General features: G+C 33.0%; 2 protein-coding genes across 11 annotated transcripts in view; one reads left to right on the top strand and one right to left on the bottom strand.

The window, feature by feature from the left end:
* The window catches only part of Fife (regulating synaptic membrane exocytosis protein fife), a 150,420-nt gene that overhangs the window by 36,538 nt on the left and 92,911 nt on the right, over nt 1–20,971 (top strand). For all 9 annotated transcript variants that reach the window (XR_012047184.1, XR_012047185.1, XM_072897570.1 and 6 more), the window contains 2 exons: nt 64–399; nt 11,274–11,382. Coding sequence is in view for 7 of the 9 variants with exons in the window: in XM_072897570.1 (XP_072753671.1) it covers nt 361–399; nt 11,274–11,382 (148 nt within the window). In the remaining 2 variants the exon portion in view is untranslated. The remainder of the gene's footprint in view (nt 1–63; nt 400–11,273; nt 11,383–20,971) is intronic.
* The window catches only part of LOC140668513 (cytochrome c oxidase assembly factor 3, mitochondrial-like), a 136,976-nt gene that overhangs the window by 51,843 nt on the left and 64,162 nt on the right, over nt 1–20,971 (bottom strand). The window lies entirely within an intron of this gene.

Here is a 20,971-nt window from a genome sequence, read left to right as displayed (position 1 = left end):
TTTGCTCCGAACTCGCACCTTCACATTCACACGTCATTAAACTGTCTGACATTTGGTTTTCAGGATACACGACAACGCACTACAGGCTCCCATGTCACTTTGAGAGAGTGATAACAATCGTGAGAGATGATTTCGCGGCAGGAGGGCGAGCCGCACGGCTCCAGTTGTCGTCAAACAAGATTCTACACCTCTGTCACAGGAATGTTGTGAGCCAAGGTCCGCGATTCTGAATCAGCAACAGACACGGATCTTTATGCCGGCAATCAATACGGTCAGCAGGAAGTGACGAGAGACGCGATTGGGACTTAGGGATCCCCTGTTTCCTTCACTGAGAATAAGCGGGATCAAAGAACCGTCAGGATGTTTACCAACAACGCATTAAAATCCTTTATGAAAAAGGTAGGTATATTGTTCCATGAAATTTTCAGATCGAACACATATTTATATGTAGCGAGCAAAACAATATCAATTTTTATTCGGTGATTGTGAAATGATTTTATTCGTGGAATTTTTATTATGTTATTTATTCAAACTTGATGCATCGCTTTTAAACGCGAATTCGATGAGAATAGCGTCAAATTTAAATTTTTAAAAAATTGAACTTTTAACACGATATTAATATGTAACGGTGAAAAAAATGTCGCTGCCGGATTTGTAGTGAAATACGAATTACACATGGCACTAATTGTCAAAGACTCCGTATAATTGCATTCGACACACCGGCGATATGGATTTCGTTCATATATTCGCGATTGGAATGCGAATGAAAATTACGTCACGTCACGTTTCCAATCGGGTATTTTTAGACGTAATGAAATGTAAAGTCATGCAGATGCAGAATTATACACTAAAACGTCCGTAATTACATCACGCGGACCAAGCCGCGCAGGTTGCACGGCGAGATCTGCATGAATCGAATCAGGATAGAAAATTCTGGATAATCGATAGATCGTGCTCCGAGTACGTGGCTGGTTATTTAACGACCGGTTTCATCCTCCCGAATATCCGCGGCGCATCGAATATTCAACAGTTGGCATCGATCCTGTTGGAAATACAGAGCGCCTGAAACGGACGATCCCAATGTCTGTCCAGATCAAACCCGCTCCTAAGATCCTCAGACTCTCAGGCGCGATTTTAAGGTACATAGGGTACCTCAAGATCAATGGCAATGTAAAGCATTTATTCGTGTGCAAATCGGTCGTCGCAAAAGTCACACTTTAGAATTGTAAATTTCCCTTCAACGCTGCTATTTCCATTCTCTTGATCAGCGAAAGCTATTCCATCTGGTGTTAATCATGCCATGTAATTTGACTATTCGCATAATTAAATACCAAAAGTTCGCGTTTTCATATCACGCTATTACTATATATGTTCATTTCATATAATGGCGTGAAATATTATTAAAATTAAATATTAAATATAATTGATATTGAAATTAATATTGTTACACTGTGTCATAGTCATAAATATCAAATATATTAACGTAATGCATCAAACCGAGATGGGAAATCATATGTCTCTGCATTTTCGATTATTTAATTCCATATTTTTCTGATGATAATTACACACAAAAAAAAAAAAAAAAAAAAAAAAAAGATAAAAAGATATAGAAATCTTTTTTTCATTTCTATCATTAATAAATTGATATAATCGATTAAGTTTGTTTGCGCTAAACATTTGTTTAAATTAAAACGAATTAATTCAATTACTGTGCCAAAAGAATAACGTTACAAACTCGCTATTATAAAAAAAAAATAATATAAAGTAACTCATACTCGCGACACGTGTATTCATGACACAAGGATTATGTCCTTGATCTTCTTGCGTATAAACTTAATAATCGCGCATAGTCAGCGTTTCTTTGCGCATGCGAACATGCATATGTGTGTGTGTGTGTGTGTGTGTGTGTGTGTGTATATATCTGCTTCTCTGTAGAAAATCTCTTTGCGCCACGTCTGCTTTTCCAAAAGCAGTCTGATGAGATGAAAGCTTTTGCACGCGGTGTTCCTCTCAGCCGATGCCGTTGAAAATGTTTGTACGTCGGTCCTCTCTGTGCTTTCTATGTTCTTGGCTTTACGGTAGCTTTGGAATTTCCACGCTGTATCATCTCTCTCCGCACTTCTTCTCACCTTTGCATCTCTATTTATATCAATAAGGTACATATATATACTTAAAAAATATTTAGCTTTATTTGACTTTCATAATTTTGCGACTTTTAATGAATGCTATCTGCTTAAATATAATAATAAATCAATATGCCAAAAATAATTACGCTATACTTACAATATATTAATTTTTCTAATAAATAATTAACGTTACTGGAGATATTTTTACATTTTTTTTTTTTAGTTAAAATTATATCCGGTCGTCACTATTATCATAGGTATGTAATTTTCCGTAATATTCCACTGGATATTTAATTCCACACGGTTCGCTGATTTTTATTACTGGCATTACGCATTGAATATACTTTTTTTTTATCTTCATTTAAATATTTGACATAAACTTAATTTTGTTTTATTTGACGCTTTTTCCACGCGTTTGTCTCTTTTACGCCCTATGAAATTTTGCCCTGTAGAATTTGACATTAAGCGAAATTTTGCCGCATACATCGTCACTCTTATTTATATCGCCCCTAATGTTTTTTTCGCATTCTAACTTATGATATTAAATTATTCTGTATTTTATGAAGAATTTGTAGTAAAATTCTTTTAGTAACGACCGGATTTCAATAGTGACGACCGGATATAATTATATCCGGTTAAGTTAAAATTTTAACTAAAAAAAAAAATGTAAAAATATCTTTTGTCTAAACACACACACACACAAAAAAATGCATTTTTTACAATAAATACAAATGACTTGTAATCGAAGAGAAATTGTATTTAAATAAAATATACATATTAATATAAGAATATATAAAATTTTATTTTTACACGAATTCGCATTTCTAAACAATCTTGATATTCAATTTTATTCTTTTTATAAACTTTTTTTCCAATCATCTCATAAAAATTTCGTACTCCATTTGGATATTGAAAAGAACATTGTGCATGCGCTGCTTTCTCTTTTTTACGGTAGTTGTGTTTTTTCTCACCTCGCATGAGAGTGGCCTAGCCAATCTCTCGTCTGTAAAAGGATGTGGGGCTGTATTTATCGCTTGTTTCAAAATTTATCGAGCCCACGGCGCGAAATTATTTATTCGTTCCCCCGATGACTTCAATATTCGGCAATGGCCTTAAAGGTCGTGATACGGCTAGAAGGTTGACTTTTTATGGCTGCGAGACTTTCTCTTGGCGATTCTCTCTTCTCGAACACTACCATTACTTTCATCGCGGGATCGGGCGCCATCAAGATTACACCGGAGATCAGACAGTTTTATATTATATTTCACTGACTGTATATTAATATTGCATAAAGCGCGTATAAAAATACCCACCATGTAGGTACATAAGGCTTTGCGAAAGGATCGATTAAGATGCGATGTATCAAATATGAAAAAAATAATAGCACAGTTCAATATTCTTTCCATGTCCAAGCATATTCGATAATGGAAATATTGCTTTAATATTTTTCGCGTGTCGCATTATTATACGTACATATATATATATATATATATATATATTAAATCTTGTGTATTTTTTATTCGAAAGATTCGGTGATTACAAGAATAAAAAAATCACAATCAGAAATAGAAAAAGATATCGAGCTAAGATTTTTTAAAAAGTCTTAAAATTGAGAAGATTTTACTTGAAAACATTATTTTGTGAATGAAATTTATTCTATTCAATTATAGCATTCTTATAGTCATTTTCAATTTCTCGTGCATTATTTCGCGGCTTATTTTAAATTTCTCTAAAATATCAAATGTCACGACGCACTCAAGTAAGCGAGTAATCTCGTTAAAGGTATATTTCTCTCAGTCATCTTTATTCCCGTTTTCTTACGGGATCAGACTCTTCAACTTCTCTCTAGTGTCTCTCTTCTCTTTAGCAAGGGTGCAAAATCTGCCTGTCGTATCACTAAATCTTCGGACCTCCTTGCCTCCCGTCTCCCATATCCCATCGATCCCGTGCGATCTCGTAAAGCAAACTTTTATTAACAAACTTTCGCGATAAAGCTGTATCAGTGATAACGACCGGATCGCCCGCAAGCTGTCATTTCCAGTGCGACACCGTCGTGACGCTCGCGTGCTCGAAGGTTCGTCTATTTCAGAAAAATATCGAAAGTCAAACTGATCTTTGTGATTACTATGACGAAATTTTCCGCCGACGCATGTTTCCCTGTGATGCAAGCAAGAAGCTCGGAAACGAATACGAAAGGTAGAAATTTTGCGAAAGCCAAGAAGTTTCTCCTCGTCTTCTAACGTCGTAGAAAATCTACAAAAACTTTACGGAAATTCTCCACCCACACACGAACATTTGCTCGATTACATGCTCACGTCTAATATAGTAGTTCTGAATAAAAGTGTATTACTACGCGTACTATTGCGATTGCTATAAGAATAATTATTGTTGGCACAGCGTTTCTTATTTCGTTATTTCCCTACTCTTACTGCAATATCCAATTATTTATATTTGCGAATTAATCTTGTCATATTTACATATTACATCGTTTATGTTTAATAAATAATTTGCTGAATTGGTTTAGTGTGCTGAAGTGTTTGATGCGCACAATACTGCTTTTATCTACTTCGAAGCTAGTTTAAAATTAATCAAATTAGGTCAATATTGTTACTTGACTTTCAATGCTATTGTTTCTAATCTAAGAGATTGTCTTACCGAGAATCGTATTCCGGAACAACCTCTTCGTGCTAATACAGTACATTTTCCTGAACGTAGATTCGCAAAGAAAAGTCTTTTTTACACACCATTTACAATGTTATATAGAGACTATCGCATCGATCGAACATATCCGGGATATGCCTGTCAGTATGTTATTGCGTAGATTTTGAAACGCATTTTTTTTCTGTGCTGCCAGGCAACCACTCAAGTTTGACGAGCAATTACATTAACGATCATCTTCCGTATTAGCGAGAGATGGAACTGACCTATTCCCTAACATTACCGGAAATATGATTATTCGCATTTCTCTCATGTGAAACGTGAATTCGAACGAACTGTTGGCGTGTTGTGTAAAAAATGACGATGAAATGCATCGATGTTGCGTTTTAACGCGCAATTAATCGTTGTGATCATTGAAAAGGCACAATTTTATTATCAAACCGTTGCTACACCGCGTGAGACAGCGATAAAACGTGCAAAAGAATTTCAACATGAAATTAATTAATAAGATACAATCGAAAGGTGTGTTATTTATAATATATTTTTCACAATTCTGTGTTTCCAAAAGTCGAATTATAAATTACGCGATATTAACAGTTTCTCATCAAAGTTAGAATGGAGTTAAAAATTAACTTTGTTTTCAAAAACGTCTCGAAGAAGCAAGCAAGTAAATACTTTAGCTCCAATTAAAATCATTAAATCATTCTGTATATGTATACACATTTTTCTTTTTTTACACCTAGATATCTTTTTACGAGGTGTATAAAAATCGATTACTCTGCTTTGACACGTGCCGCACAAACGTATAGCCTCGCGTCAATCCGATGTTCAGCGCAAACACACTCTGACATTTAGGGGCTCAAATTATGTATCGCAAAATTGAAAGATCACGAGAGGTCTATTTCGCTTCTCAAGTTCGAAAGTGCAAACCTGATAGTGACTCTGTTGTAGCTTTGCGAGAACCCCTGGTTACCGTCATAAGTCGACAGGTGTCAAAACCAGCTTAAAAGCCCGATGGTGACGTGCAACTGTTCGTGTCATTAACAGCTTTACCTGCCGTCGCTACCTTTGTTCTTGTAATTCATTCAACAGTTAATTAACTTATCGTTTGATCATTAGCTATCAAGTGAATTAACCCCCTATCCGAATACAAAGTTATTTGCTTATAAATAGCTTTACACGCTTTCTGACGCAAATTGTTATTTGCAAATATATTTTCTGGCTAATCTATTTACGCTAATTAATTTCGCGATACCCGTCTTCATTATTTTTTATTATATTTTATTTTATAATTTAGTATATTATTATTTACATTAGTAATTAGTTAAAATGCATTTTTTCTGCGCAATTATATTTATGTATTCGTGTAACATTCTTTCGCGTTCTATTTTTCTATTTATATATTCTTACCTGATGTATATGTTCCATTATATCAAGTTAATAAAGTTTTTACATAAAATAGAACATTTATGCTGCGAATATTTGCATTTATTTGCAAATAATTCGCCGAGATAACCTTTTGTAAATGATATTTTACGTTTACTTCATATATTTTTAAGTAGCGAAAAAATGTAAAATGCAGCAATATTATGTAACTTATTTTTATCAATTAGAATCCTTAAATTATAACCACGACGATCTTATTACGATTTAATAGAACTAAAAAAAAATATCATACAGTGCAAATTATTATCGTTATTTTTTTTAATCGACATTTTAAGTTACTACATGATTACTTACTCAACTCGCTTATAAAAAGATCGTATTTTCAAGAAAAATGCCCATTTAAAAAACTCCAAGTTAGGAAAGATTGCACTATTATACCAGGCGAAGCATTTAATGGTTGCGTTCACGTAAAAATAGCGATAAAAGCGTAGTGCCAGTAAAAGAGCACCAACTTTTGCTATTACAGTCTTAAAAACTTTGCCCGTTAGTGCTAAACCTCCAACAATTAAGGTAATATTTTCTTTCTCTCTCTCTCTTTCCAAATTTATGATTGCTAATAAAAGAAGCAAAAAAAGATTTGCAATTGATCCAATTTTGATCCCAAAATTACGGGGGATTATACGGATTTTTGGATAAATTTTGTCGCGATCCGTAGAGGCCAGATTTAAAGCTCTTTTTCATGCATTTGTGAAATGTGTACCAGTGCGCGTCGAAAAGTTTTGCGTGCATTCGACGAGTCAAATTTTCTGCTCCTCTTATCAGACATAGTTATTTTAGATTCAACCTTTTTTTTTAAATACATAAGGTTTCTGATAAATCGAAGAAAAATACACATTTATGGATGACATATATCCATACCTTGCCTGAAGTCATTTTTCAATAAAATAAACACATTCGTCATCTGAAGGATCACTGCTATTCCGGCGTACAAAATATCGCATATTACAGAAAGAAGAGCATTATCCTTTCCTTTCATTTATCCTGGTTGTTTTTTCTTGTGATGTCACAGCTTTTATGCTTTATATACCAATATATATTTTATCGATAAAATCGTAAAAAGTTGCTTTTACGTATCATATTTTATTCATGCACTTTTTACGTAAAAATTTTGTTTCGTATATAATGTAAAATATCATGGCCTGTATAACATATTATCTTTAAAATATTTGTCAAAAAAATTAAAAATGAGAGTAACATATCTTTTGATAAATATTTATCTAGTTTTAATGGGTATCATAAAGCTTGGCGATTAGTGGACACAATAAAAGTATTTGTATTTTTTATTAGATTTATCCTAAATATAAAAATTTTAAAACATTTTAATTGATTTAAGATAAATTTTATTGTGACATGAAATAAAAATCATGCTGTCGATGATTTCCTGATTTAAATGCACGATTTATTAGTTTGCAATAAAATAAAATACTTCCAATAAAGATCTCTACATCTCTGTAAAGCGTGTCCTTCCTTTTACTTCTAGTAAACATTGGCCTTAATTTCGTGAATGTGTGTGAATACATGCTTAATTTACTTCAATTTAAGCGCGTACTACCCAGTCGTGACGAGAAAATTTAATTCCCGATACTGTATGCATAGTTTTTTTTTCTTTTTTTTTATTCCCACTTTTTCTCACATTGCGGATTTCCCTTTCGCATGCTTTCAACTAGATATGATTATTTATCATGACCGTAGTGACCGATAAGACAGAAAGCGGGCGAGCACGACAGTTTCCGCGAGTACCTACGCAAACATGGGCACACCACCATTTTCATCTATCATGCGATTATACTTCTCTCAGTGTCGTAAGTTACACACGTTATACGTGCAAAAATTGTCGACTGTCCTTTCTATTCGTGCCGACGGTTTCGTTTAGCTACACGTTAGACGCTAGGAACTATACGAGATATTAATTTAATTTCTTAAATCGTGGAAATATTTATATTGCTTTTTAATAGTACTTTCTGAAATAATCATTTATTCTACAATATATATATATATATATATATATATATATATATATATATATATATAAAGTAAAAATCATATCAAATAAATGAGACATGTTTCATGAAAAAGTATTAAGAGTTAAAAATATGAATAATTCGCAATTTTACGATTACTGTCATCATCGATAATACTCATGGAATGATGATTATTGTAATTTACAAGAATCCATATTTTCACGAGGTCCTCCAGACAAATATGTTTTATTTTTTTTTCTCTCAAGTACCATAAATCATGGCAGGACAGAGAATATTGCCGATTAAATTTAAATGGTAAATTTAAATGATTGCACAAACTCGGAACTTCGGTTGCGCGTGTCATAAAGTTTGCAAAATGCGACACGTGTTATCGGTAATACGGTCTCTGTTCGACAACTCGCGGGAAATGTAAATGTGAGTATTTCAACGTGAGTATATCATTCGTGCGTGTAATTATAAATTAATTGGCAAAGCTAAGAGTCGTAAAATTAAACACATATTAATCTCTTTGCAATTTACTCGACTTTTGATGTAATTTCGTTATCGATACTTTTGATAGTAAGGCTCTTTGTATACAATACAACAATCGCAATAGCAATTTGAATAGCACACGCGTGGGACAGCACACGCGTGTAACTTCAATCATTTATAATGCATATAATCTAATTGTGCGATGCATGAGCGACGTGAAAGTGAATTCAATATTTCAAGAACAAATTTATTGACAATCGGAGTGATTAAATATATCCAGGGTGTCAAATATATTAGATGCATTCGGAATCTATCTTCGTTTTTCGATATTCTAATCCGCAGTTCGATCAAGAAATTTGTTTATAATATAGTGTGATTCGATATTTATTATCTTATTATCATAAAATCAACGGTGGCCATCGCAAATTATACACGATGTAATCAAATGCACGTCGGACTCGATGATTGCGCTGATCTGCAAAATGACGCGCGCAGGCAGGAAAACGAGGATGGAGAAACCACGCGCAGCCAGTCGCGCGTTTAATATTCCCGATATGTAGATATATATATATATATATTCGCATTGCCGCGCATTTCATCAACGGTAACTCGGATCAAATCACAGGAGCTGTTTTCGACCGCTGGAATCGGTCCAGGAACAAGGGGCTCGGCATTATGCCATGCTCAACACGTCAAATAATATAGCTTGTTTATAAAGCAAGTATGTACAGATGTAGAATAGAGACGAACAACGGAGGCAGCGAGTACCTCGAACAAGAGGAGTAACGTATCACAAACAGAAAGCTGAGTTTGATAGAAAATGAAGTTAGAGAGAAAGAGAGAGAGAGAGAGAGAGAGAGAGAGAGAGAGAGAGAATTGCCAATCGGCCAGATGCGATGCAATTTACATCTCGATTACGAGATTGGCTTTCGCATGGGACTCGCTTGTATTTTTGCAAAGATATTTATCATCATCCTATACTTCAAAGGTCATCGCGGCCATATCAAAGCTCTGGGAAAAGTATATAATGTTGGCGGACTAGAAGTTTTCCGGAAAATAAATGCTGGAGTCTTCTTGTTTTCGAAATAAGAGGGTGAGAAAATTGAATTTGCCCGTTTCATGCAGTGTCTTTGGATTTGTTCTACGAATAGCACGGAACACAAAACTAGTTTTCCTAAATCTTGTTTAAAAAAAAAAAGCAAAAAGAGAACAAAATATAATCGATCATCCTCTTTGTGTGTCTAAAATTGTCACACATCCTATAACAAGATTTATATATTTTATATTGTATTATACAATTTATTGAATTTGCTTTATATCTTGACACAATATTACGTTAATATAAGAATTATCGAATAATTATTGTAAATTCTTGTAAATGTAATGTAAAATTTATTGGGTATAAAATTTAGAAAATATAAATAAAATAAGAAGAATAATATTGTCCAAGAACTAAATATTATTTTCATAACTTCGATAATTATTAAACAAATATTTAACATATTTTAGCAATTAAATCATTAATTTTATCATCGTAAAATCATTGCGATGCTATATGACTGAAAACAGCTTTTTTAAACATCTTCTTAGATTGTATGATAAATTGCAAACAATTGTGAAAAAGATATTCTCTGTTATATAATATATATTGTTAATTATTGAAAATGTAAATCGATGTGTCAAATATTAAAATATAAAACTTACAAGATGTCGAAATGATAAAATGAATAAAACTTTATCCCCATTCATTAACTCGCGCGTTTTGCATAAAATAATGCGCACGTAGGCCTGCGAGAATTCTTGCCATTCCGTCGACAGAAGAGGACCTACGATGACTCTTGATTAAAATCTCCGAGGTTCGCAAGGTTTAACCCCACGGCGATAATTCTTATGAAGTACTGTAATATAGCGCTCTGAAACGTAAACCAAAGAATCGCATATTTAGCCTAAATTTTAGTACTCGGTAAGAATTTTCGCTTACGGCGAAAAGTATTTAACTCCCGACTCCCTTTTGAGTTGCTTCTAGACGGTTTCTCTTTGTATAATCATGTTGACGGAGTTTGACGATGTCACTGTTGAAACACAGAGCCTGCGGGGGAGAGATCTGCGGGACAGATATTAATTAATATATACGTTTATCGGGTCAAGGATATCCAAGTAAATGCAAATATTGAAATTCATGTTTAAATATCGTTTTGTATTATTAGGCCATTGTTAGCGCTTCTCAACAAACATATCATTTGATAAGTTTATATTATAATCGTGATTTGTCAATTAGACGTTCTCTAAATTTACATTTTACAAATTCTTTAATTCTACATTAGAAAATAATTTATTATATATATATATATATATATATATATACAGATAATCTGCCATCCATCTATATTTACAGATTTTATGCAAACTTTATGAATATTTAAATACTATTAAATAATAATGCTATTTAAAAATAATACTATTTAAGAGCGATGTGAGATATATATTAGTTAATATATGTCCGATTAGTAATTTATGATAACTATGAGGATTATTAATTTTATTTAAGATGACTTTCAAATAAAACAACAAAATATTATTTATCTTGCAGATGAATGTAATGACGCAACCGGAAACCGGTGCGTCGGGGTCGGTTACGCCGGAAGAGAGTGGGAAAACCTTAAGTAGATTGCTGGGAAACATCATGGCGACAGGAAATGGTGAGTCCTCCTTTTTTATTTACCTGTTTGCATTAAATTTATCTTGTTTGCATACAATTATTATGACAAAACCACAAATGTTATATGAACAAATACTGAAGCCTTATTCCATACTGATGGGTTATTTTTGCTCGTGATTTTTCTAACAGCGTCAATTTCTTAAAACTGAATAATCGTAAAACAATATTTAAGCAAATTATTTTTTAAATTTATTATTTTAGTCTTTATTTAGAAGAATCAATGAAGGTATATAAATCTTTTCAGATTTTTTTTAAACATATTTTTTACATATTAATAAAACTTATCGAATATATGCCGACCCACTTGTACGGTTAAAAGATGCCAAAAACAACAGTATGGACTAAAAGTTAATTATATTTAGAAAATTTACTTTCTCGATATTAAGAAAAAAATTATGCAAAGAAAAATTTTTTAAAGCATCAACATTTTATTCATTGATTTTCAAAGACAAACTCTTTCGTTGGTGCTCCTGTTTTGTGTATCTTTTGAAAATAATATATTTACACTTTGAAAAGAATATTCTCTGAAATATTTTCCAATTAACATTTAATGATCAAATTACTTCTCCTGTACGTGCGTCATAAAACGCGTTCGGCGGTAATATATATATATATATATATATATATATATAATCAAAGAATTATATGATCCTATTATAATCTCACGATTTACGGTAATTTCATTTGTCGTCACGCTGACGTCACGTCAACTTCGTTCAATTCGTTCGTGCAGTTTCCTCGCGCTGGTACCTGACCTGACTGCAGAATGCAGGCACTCTTGAATTGAACTACTTTCCAAGCACTATTTTATGACGATCTTGGCCACGAGGCGAATCTGCAGAATTTATACCTGTTTTTTTTTTTTTTTTTTTTTTTTTATGTTGTGTGCAACCGTGCGTAATGCGGCAACAATGATTCGTGTTGTGTGCCGGGTAACTGTTACATAAATATTAGCTATGTTTGTCCAATTATACGGCGGGAAACCGCGTTGGGAGACAAGTATATAGATAGAGACCAATGGGAGTGGAGGATAGTCGGAGCGTTTTCACGCTTTTCATCAACAACGTGCGCGTTTTCCTTTTCCTCTCATTTTGTGTCGACACGCGCGATGAAAAGCCGCTTTGTATTCGACAACCGCGAGAAATATTAATTTCTAGCTGCATAGATCCTCTCTTAATGAAGGTGCACAAAAAAAATAACAGAAAAATTACTTCGACAAATTTAGATTGAATATCAAAATAGTTGGGTTTCTTTATTTTTCTGATAATTATCTATTATAGAAAAAAAAATTTGATAAAATATAAAAGAAAATTATTTCTGCATCGAACTAGAGGCTAAAGGTAACTATGTATATCAGGGCATAACGCAATTGCAATAATAATCTCGATGCACCTGCGTGCCCGCATACAATCGGTGGTTTATCAATTTGATGTCTATTTTGATTTATGCGCCGTCATGCGAGTTAAAGAAATGTCGTACCGCAATTTATCAGCGTTCGACATTGTTAAATATGTCGATTTATCGAGAGCTTTTGTTGCCAAGTTTCGTGAATAGACTTCCTATCGAATAAAATTATTATTCTGTTCCGCGAGTTGAAAGTTTTTTAAATATACGAGCGTAATAATAGTTTAGCGACTGTTTTCCATTCTTGCATTTTATTTGCTATAAACAAACATAATTAATAGAGCTTTAATAAAGATTTAATATACTTTACTTCGTTAAAAGCGCAGATATGAATTAAATTTACATATTTTTCTTTTACATTCATGTCTCGTTGATGTGAAAGATATCCGGAATTCTATCTCACATACCCGAAAGATCTCAATTTGCAAAACCATGCTTTCACAAAGTTTAAAGGTTACCTCGGAGAGGTTCAAGAGGGTGTACCAAAATACACAGCGATGCCATCATTCATAGCTGATTTGACACTCGTTCGGGGAACATTAAGATTCCGATGATCGAAAAATTCATCATTAATCGACGAGAGTTAATTTCAAAGCTGATATTTATGACAGATTCATTTATACAGATTTATAAGATTTTACAAGTTCGATTTAACGAATTTCATGGCACTTAAGAGAAATAAGAGCATAATTTGTGGAAGCACAGTGCGCACAGTTTATCTCTCCATTGGATTCTTGAGAAGAAAGAAACGATACTCGGAAATCCGCTAATCGAGATAAAGAGAAATAAAAAAGATACAAAAAGGAATCTCTATCTCTCTCTTTTTATCTTAATAAGACGTGGCTGGAAAATGCGAAAGAAAAAAACCTCGCTACGATATACATCGAGAGCTTATTTTACTTCGATTCGAAGAAAAAAGAAAAAACACTAATAACGAAGGAAGGTCGAGAAGAAAAAGCGTGGTAAAAATACTCGCAAGGCAAGTTAACCTCGGCGAGATGCACGGCAGGATTTAAATTACAGAGATTCGTTAAGCTGCGAAGGAAGTTTCCTTCTCTTCCTTTCGAAAGGCTTATCCTTTTCCCCTTTCGTGACGTGAATTGTACTGCGAGTTTTTCCCTTTTCATTTAATCTCGCATTCGTAATCCGTTTAATGACATAATGCCACATAAAACATATTACACACTTATTTACTTTTGAACAAAATGGTTTGCTAAATTTATATTGAAAATATTAGCACGTGGGAGTTTGCATTAAAAAAATTGTTGAATTAATTAAAAAACAAAATAAAATAATCTAGCAAATTATTCTATATTAACAAACAAATTGATCGAAATTATATAATTATGAATTATATTTAATTAATAAAAATTTCAACATGTAAATTAAATTTGCATTTCGAAAAAAGTATGATTTTTGAAAAGAACATGTCAAATTGTGAAAATTTTTTGCGTTAAGTTTTTTGACAATAGCTCTGCGAAACTCGATCACTCATTTCCTCCCCAGATTCCTCTAATGCGCATTGTTCGCGCAATCATTAAGTAACGACATTTAAGCCTTTAATCGCAATCACAAACGATCATAGGGAAAGGATAAAGGAAAGCGAATTAATGTCATTCCCGACAAAACAGGCAGTTCTAATCCATTTTGTCTATTCTCCTCTCCGTGCCTTCAATCCCCTGGTTTCCATGCAATTTCGGCTTCGCTTCGTCTATTAATGGTGCTTAACAATTCGAGAGTTTCACCCACGAATTTTGTTCATAACCTTTTACTGAATATCTCTGAGCTTTCAGAGAAAAAACGGATAATTCCTGATAAAATTTTTCCAAAACACTTTAATTAATTTGGCGCGTGAATTAAATAACACTTGATCAACGAAGCGTAGGTAACTAATATTCTATTTCGTTTTCCAGTGGGTCAAGTGACTGCAATTATGATAACTGTAAAATACATTCTCAACGTGTCATACTGGTTTAGAGGAGAATATATTTAATAGATAGACGAAGCATAAAATTAAAAATTATTTTTATAATAGTAATAATTCATATATCTGTCAGATTTAACAAATAGTTTTAATCCATATGTATATATAATAAATAATTTAAAATAAGATATAATACCAATAAATATTTCTATAAAATTAATATAAAAATTAATACAGATATTTATATATTTCAAGAAATAAGAATAATCTATCTGCGATTTCAAAAGATAAAAGTGGGAAAAGAAAGACTTTCTGTGAAATTTAGAGCATTACAGGAAGAAGGGTTGTATCTCTAAAGAATGGTTACAGTATTCGCTGATATTCCTTTTCATTTCGCTCTCTCTCTAGAAACTTGAGCTGCACAAGGACGGCCAAATAATGGTGACGGGATTGCGAATGGTAGAGTCGTAAAGCCGAAATAAACGACAGAGAGCACAGGCGAGATCGAAAAGTCTTGAAGAGAAAGAGAAAGAGAGAAAGAGAGTAAAAAGTTTGACAAAGCGGCAAACTTGGTGAAGTCAAGAATTGAGTGAAAAATGCGAGCTTACGTTACAGGAGGGTTAAAATACAAAGGCACGTATACAAAATGATACGAGAGGGAATGCGGATGCCATCGAGAGAGAAACTCCATGGAATGGTAATTGTTATTTACACCTGGTATACCGTCGCTTTCTCCATCGAGCAGCTTTGCACGAGCGCGATATGACATCCGCCCGCAATTCCCGCGAGTCCATCAACGATGCACGTGCTCGTCCCCGTCCCTCGTGGCACGGTTCTCTATCAATTTGGGATTTTGATGCTATTGGCAGATTACGAAGCTGGGTTGTACACGTTCGCGATTTTCTTGGTTGATTTGCGATTGGTAAAATAGTTTCAGCTAAATTCGAGTATACTAGAGAGGATTCAAACATGTTACAACAGACAGTAGAAAATGTAAACCCGCGAAAAATTAATTCCAAACATAAAGATAAAGAAACAACGTAAAATAATGTAGAAAAGAAAAATTAAAAATTAAAAATGCTAGCACAACAGAAATAAATGTACAAATGATGAAAAAGATATTTTTATGCACAAATAAAATTTAAAATATAATAATATACTCATCTCTCTTTCATACATGTATATTTCTTTTCTATATAATACTATATTTACAAAATATATATGTATATATATTACATATTTTATATATTTATTTATATTTCTTTATATTTTTTATAGTCATATATTTTTTTTTATATATTATTCTACATTATATTTTTGACACAGATATTATAATTTAAACATTACAATAGAAATTATTTCAATCCTTTCCTAATTAAGACATAGTAAAATCGCAAATTTTACTGTTAAGTTAGAGCTTAAGTAAGTCGACAAACTAATCATATGAGTTGCCTCGCAGTTAACTCATGTTTATCAGCCAGTTAAGAGTAGTTTCTGCGAATCTCTGACTTTGCAGCCTCCTATGCCTGGATCCTTCGTCTGAAACCTCATCGTCGACAGTCAGCATTGATTTAGCAACTCAAATTAACTCTCGAGGGGTTGATAGAGTCAACGGTAAAGTGTATACTTTCCTGTCGCGCACCTTTACTTCTGTTTTAAAGATCATAGTGTTTATACGTGCATTAATTTTAGTAAAATTCAAATCTAATCTCGAAACTGCCATCGATTTTTATTCTGCTTTTGCTCTCTATCCATCTTTCTTTCGCTCGCATTTATTTTTTGAACCTACTTTTGACAACGTGCTTTTCCATTGTTTTACGATTATAGATTACGATCTTCGATCTTTGAAGATTTATCTTCTATTTCTCTCGGTAAGCTACTTTTTTTTAGGAATTCTGTAAAAAAATTCTACACGTGTTTGCCATTCGCGATGAAACGAGAAAGTAGAGCTAATAATCCTTGTTCTCGGGGTCGTTTCAAAATAATTCAGTCATAAAATATGCAACATCACCTTCGTGATAAACGTTAAAACGCTGAAGAGATCCAATTCCATGATTTTTAATTTTAGATACATTGCCTCACGTATATATATATTCTTAAATTTTACAATAGGAGAGATAATAACTGAGATTCTCTTCTATGTTAAAATTTGTTATAATTAAAAGCAGTAGAAACGCATATTTTATTACTATTACTTATCCACTTACGAGTAATTGACTCCTATTTCATTTTTTTTCAGCATATCAGCGAAACGATATACTATTTTTTCCACGAAATAATATCTGATTGAATAGGATTCGATGTTTTTTGAATAAACACGCGAAAAGGGAAGGGAAACTGAAATCAACGGAAAGGGAAGCTTGAGGTTGTTGAAAATATTGTGGAGCCGGAAAAGGCAGAAGTGGAAGAGAGCCATGAGTGGTTCGAAATCTCCGAACTTTCCTATTGAAAGTCGGATTTCGCATTATTCGCATATCCGACGAAAACGTACGTAGTAGGCTTTTGTTCGCGCGTATGAAAGACGACGAAAAGACTTTTGAATGGCCACCTTTAATGTTCAAGCTGGCACCATCACGGCATAAATTCAGCGGCAACGCACAAATATGACCGATTCCAATCCCCGCCTTCGCATTTACGCTGTATCAGTCTGCTTATCAATGATATCTTATGACTTTCGAATCGTCGCATCAATCTTCTCTATTTCGCGAAATCTAATTTCGACGTCGTAATGACATGGTCGATATAATGTGAACTATTTATAAAACTACACATTGTGTACCTTTGATTAATGCGCCTGTGCCTCTATTTTTTCAAGTGGCTATTTTTAATTAAATATAATGGAACCAATTTGTCGTAAAAAAATTAATATTAAAAATATTGTTTTCAATAATATTACGTGTGATAAAACTATCCACTATTCTCTGCTCCTGATAATACTAGAATTAAGAAATAAAATTCTTCGTACGGTGCCGAATCATATATGTGTAACACGTTCAATCATTAATAAAACTCATCGCATTTACCTTCGCTGTCGACTCTCATATCGACTCTATTAGCGCGAATATTTACATAAGAATATTTCGATCGTTTTGCGCGTGAAAATTTATCGTTTACCTCGTGCGTGTCAATCACATCAAGATACATCCCGTGACTACTAATTCCACGGTATTCCATTCAACCGGCCAATTCACTGTTAACTCGGTACTCCATTAATTACAACGATGATTAACAATGTGATTGTATCTGGAGATCAATTACTAGCAATAGACCTACTAATAGCGCGCCAGCCGTCGGGCGGTAACATGCTCCATTACGATTTGATAATTTCTCTTCACCATCTAGTTTAAGCAATATAATTGCACATATGAGCCATCAGCTACTTGACAATGCAATTTGCAAATATGATAATTTGTTTATAAAAATGTGCGCCACTCATATGAAAGGATCGATTTAACGTGATACATGATGTTGCAATTAGTTAGGAATTATTGATATTAGGTAATGCAACAGCTTTGATTGAAATCAAACTTGACAAGCTTTCGCAATATATATCGCTTATTATAATATTTAATATTTAGTATCAATACTGTATCAATAATTTGCATGTTTGCTCTCTAATCTTTGTTTTATCGAAAATACAAGAATACGCGCGATAAAAATATATTTAATACGGTACAGCCAATATATTTTTTCTGTACCGTATTAAATATATTTTTATCGCGCGTATTCTTGTATTTTCGATAAAACAAAGATTAGTGAGCAAACATGCAAATTTGAAGTATTATAGTTATATAGTACATCGATGGAAATTTATGAATAACATCGATTGAATATTGGAAGAAAACTCATGGAAAAATATTTAGAATTTACCGACTATTACTCGATATTTCTGTTATTAGTCGTGTAAAAAAAAATAAAAAAAACAAGCTTGTCTAGCTTTCTGAAAAATGTAGAAGGTCTGCCAGTTATATAAGTTTTATTTGTGCGCCACACAGTATATTATACGTGCCTTAGATATTCTAATAACAAATTCAGATTTTCAGATAATTTTCTAACAATACGCATCGAATGATTCCTACACTTACGGTATTCGTATTAATTGCACTGAATTGCATAAATGATATAAATAGGTCATCAGCACTGTTATCACTAATATTGCGGAAGCATTATATCAGTGATCGGAGGCTTTAATTACGTGTCGTTTATCGTACACCGGATCGGGTGCAATGTCAATCGACGATATCGACCGGCTCTTCTGCAGCAACCAATGATGATACCAAAAATATGTCGCGTATCCAATTACGCGCGCGCGGCTTATTAGCAAACGATGAAAACTCGGGGAAATCATCCGCTGTGCGCCAAACAAATATTTGCAAACTATGCACCTCTTGCTATATTTTTCTAGTGTATGTATAATATCCGCGATATCGCTGACGATTGCATATTGCTATTAAAAAATAACGTTAAAAACATTCGATAATCGAGACAGATTCGAATAGTAGATTCGAGCGGAATTGGAATTAATACGTATAGAGAGAATAAAATCCCTTCTGCGCCTAAACATATTGCTCTTCGTACGAGTGGCGCGAAATTGGACGGATTTGCATTAATAGAGAAATAAATTCTTTTTCGCATATGCGTATCGCGTATCGCGTATCGCGTCCGCGCGTCGAAAGCTTCAATGAAATTTACCACAGATGTTTTAAGCGTAAACGGTAAATGCAGTGTAATAGAGTGTAATATATCGCAATCGAATAGAGTGACTTTGTGTACTCGACATCGCGAAATATGTAATCGACGAGCATGTATTTTTGAAATGATTTGAAAAATATTTTACTCCATAATTATTGCGCGCAGAAAAGCCAAGTATTTCTTTCTTTCATCTGACTTTTAGATGACATTCCGCCACATTGTTTACGCAACTATGTCAGCGTACAATCATTTCCATCTCTTTCGTAAGTTTCTACAGATTTTTCTTCAACTTTTCGGTCGATATTACTTTAATAAAAAGTAAATTTTTTTCTCCAATTTTATTATTCGAAAGAGTTCTGCGTTTGACGTTCATCGAAAAAAATATCGAAAACATATGTAGCTGCACAAGAAAAATAAATATTGCGAGATACGATTTGATTTGTTTAAATGAGCTGGAAAAAACATACGCAATGCGTTTGTTACATTTTTATCTACAGAATATCTGATTTTTATTAATTGAGGGATGTCAAGAATTGCTAACGCAAAATTTTTTTCACAAAGCAATTTAACTGTCATTATACCGATTTATTAAAAAGAATACTGTATGTTACAAAAAGATATTGATACGAGATAAAAAGTAGATTAATTTTCAATGGCACAGAAGTAAAACAATAATCTTTATCAATTAAAATTAAATTAAATAAAAAAGGCCTAGAAACGAGATTTTATTAATATCTATTTTTAAATAAAATCTCTTTAAATAATAAATCTTATTGATTTTCGTTATTTCGTATTTTCTTCGCAATAAATAATGATTTCAAATACATTCTTTCCTCAAGAAGATAAACTGATATAAAATTATAATACAAGTTGTTCTGTGAGAGATCAACCTCTCGTTATACAACTCTCAGAAAGTTAAATCTCGCGTGTTTGTAACAGACCATCGTACTTCCGACGATTCAAAGTTGAGAGGAAATCCGAGTTGCCTATGTTGGAAACTCGAAGAGTCACTGTTGAGCTTTCCATTCGGAGAATGGAAACCCTCTTGTCTTTTCCATGGCTATTTGAAAGCCCCGAAAGAACGATAACGCGTCACGAGCAACACGCTGAGGTCGTCAAGACATACAACTCTCAAACCATTAAATACGTCTGGAAAGAGCTTTCTTCCTTCAAGAATTTATATACTATATACTATCTATATACATACTATATTTATATATATATATATACATATATATATATATATATATATATAGTATATACTATATAACGTGCGCATTCGACAAATTTCTAGAAACATTAATCTCACACACATGTTTTGTCTTCCGGAAAAATTGTCGAGATATTGAAACACATTATTTAATGATATACGTTTCATAAGTTATTTTAAATTATAAAGGTAAAAAGCGCACACTAAATATAAATACTAATTTCGAAGGAATAATAAACTTACTTGAAAATAATGAAAGCTCTTGAAAGCTTCTTACATTCTTTTCATCAACTCAACAATAGTTACCTAAATAAATAGTAAAAAATAAAATCGTAAAAT

The sequence above is a fragment of the Anoplolepis gracilipes genome, chromosome 8 (genome assembly GCF_047496725.1).
Source record: "Anoplolepis gracilipes chromosome 8, ASM4749672v1, whole genome shotgun sequence".
Classification (NCBI taxonomy): domain Eukaryota; kingdom Metazoa; phylum Arthropoda; class Insecta; order Hymenoptera; family Formicidae; genus Anoplolepis; species Anoplolepis gracilipes.
The sequence above is the reverse complement of the archived record's forward strand: the minus strand, read 5'-3'. Positions and strand labels throughout refer to the sequence as shown.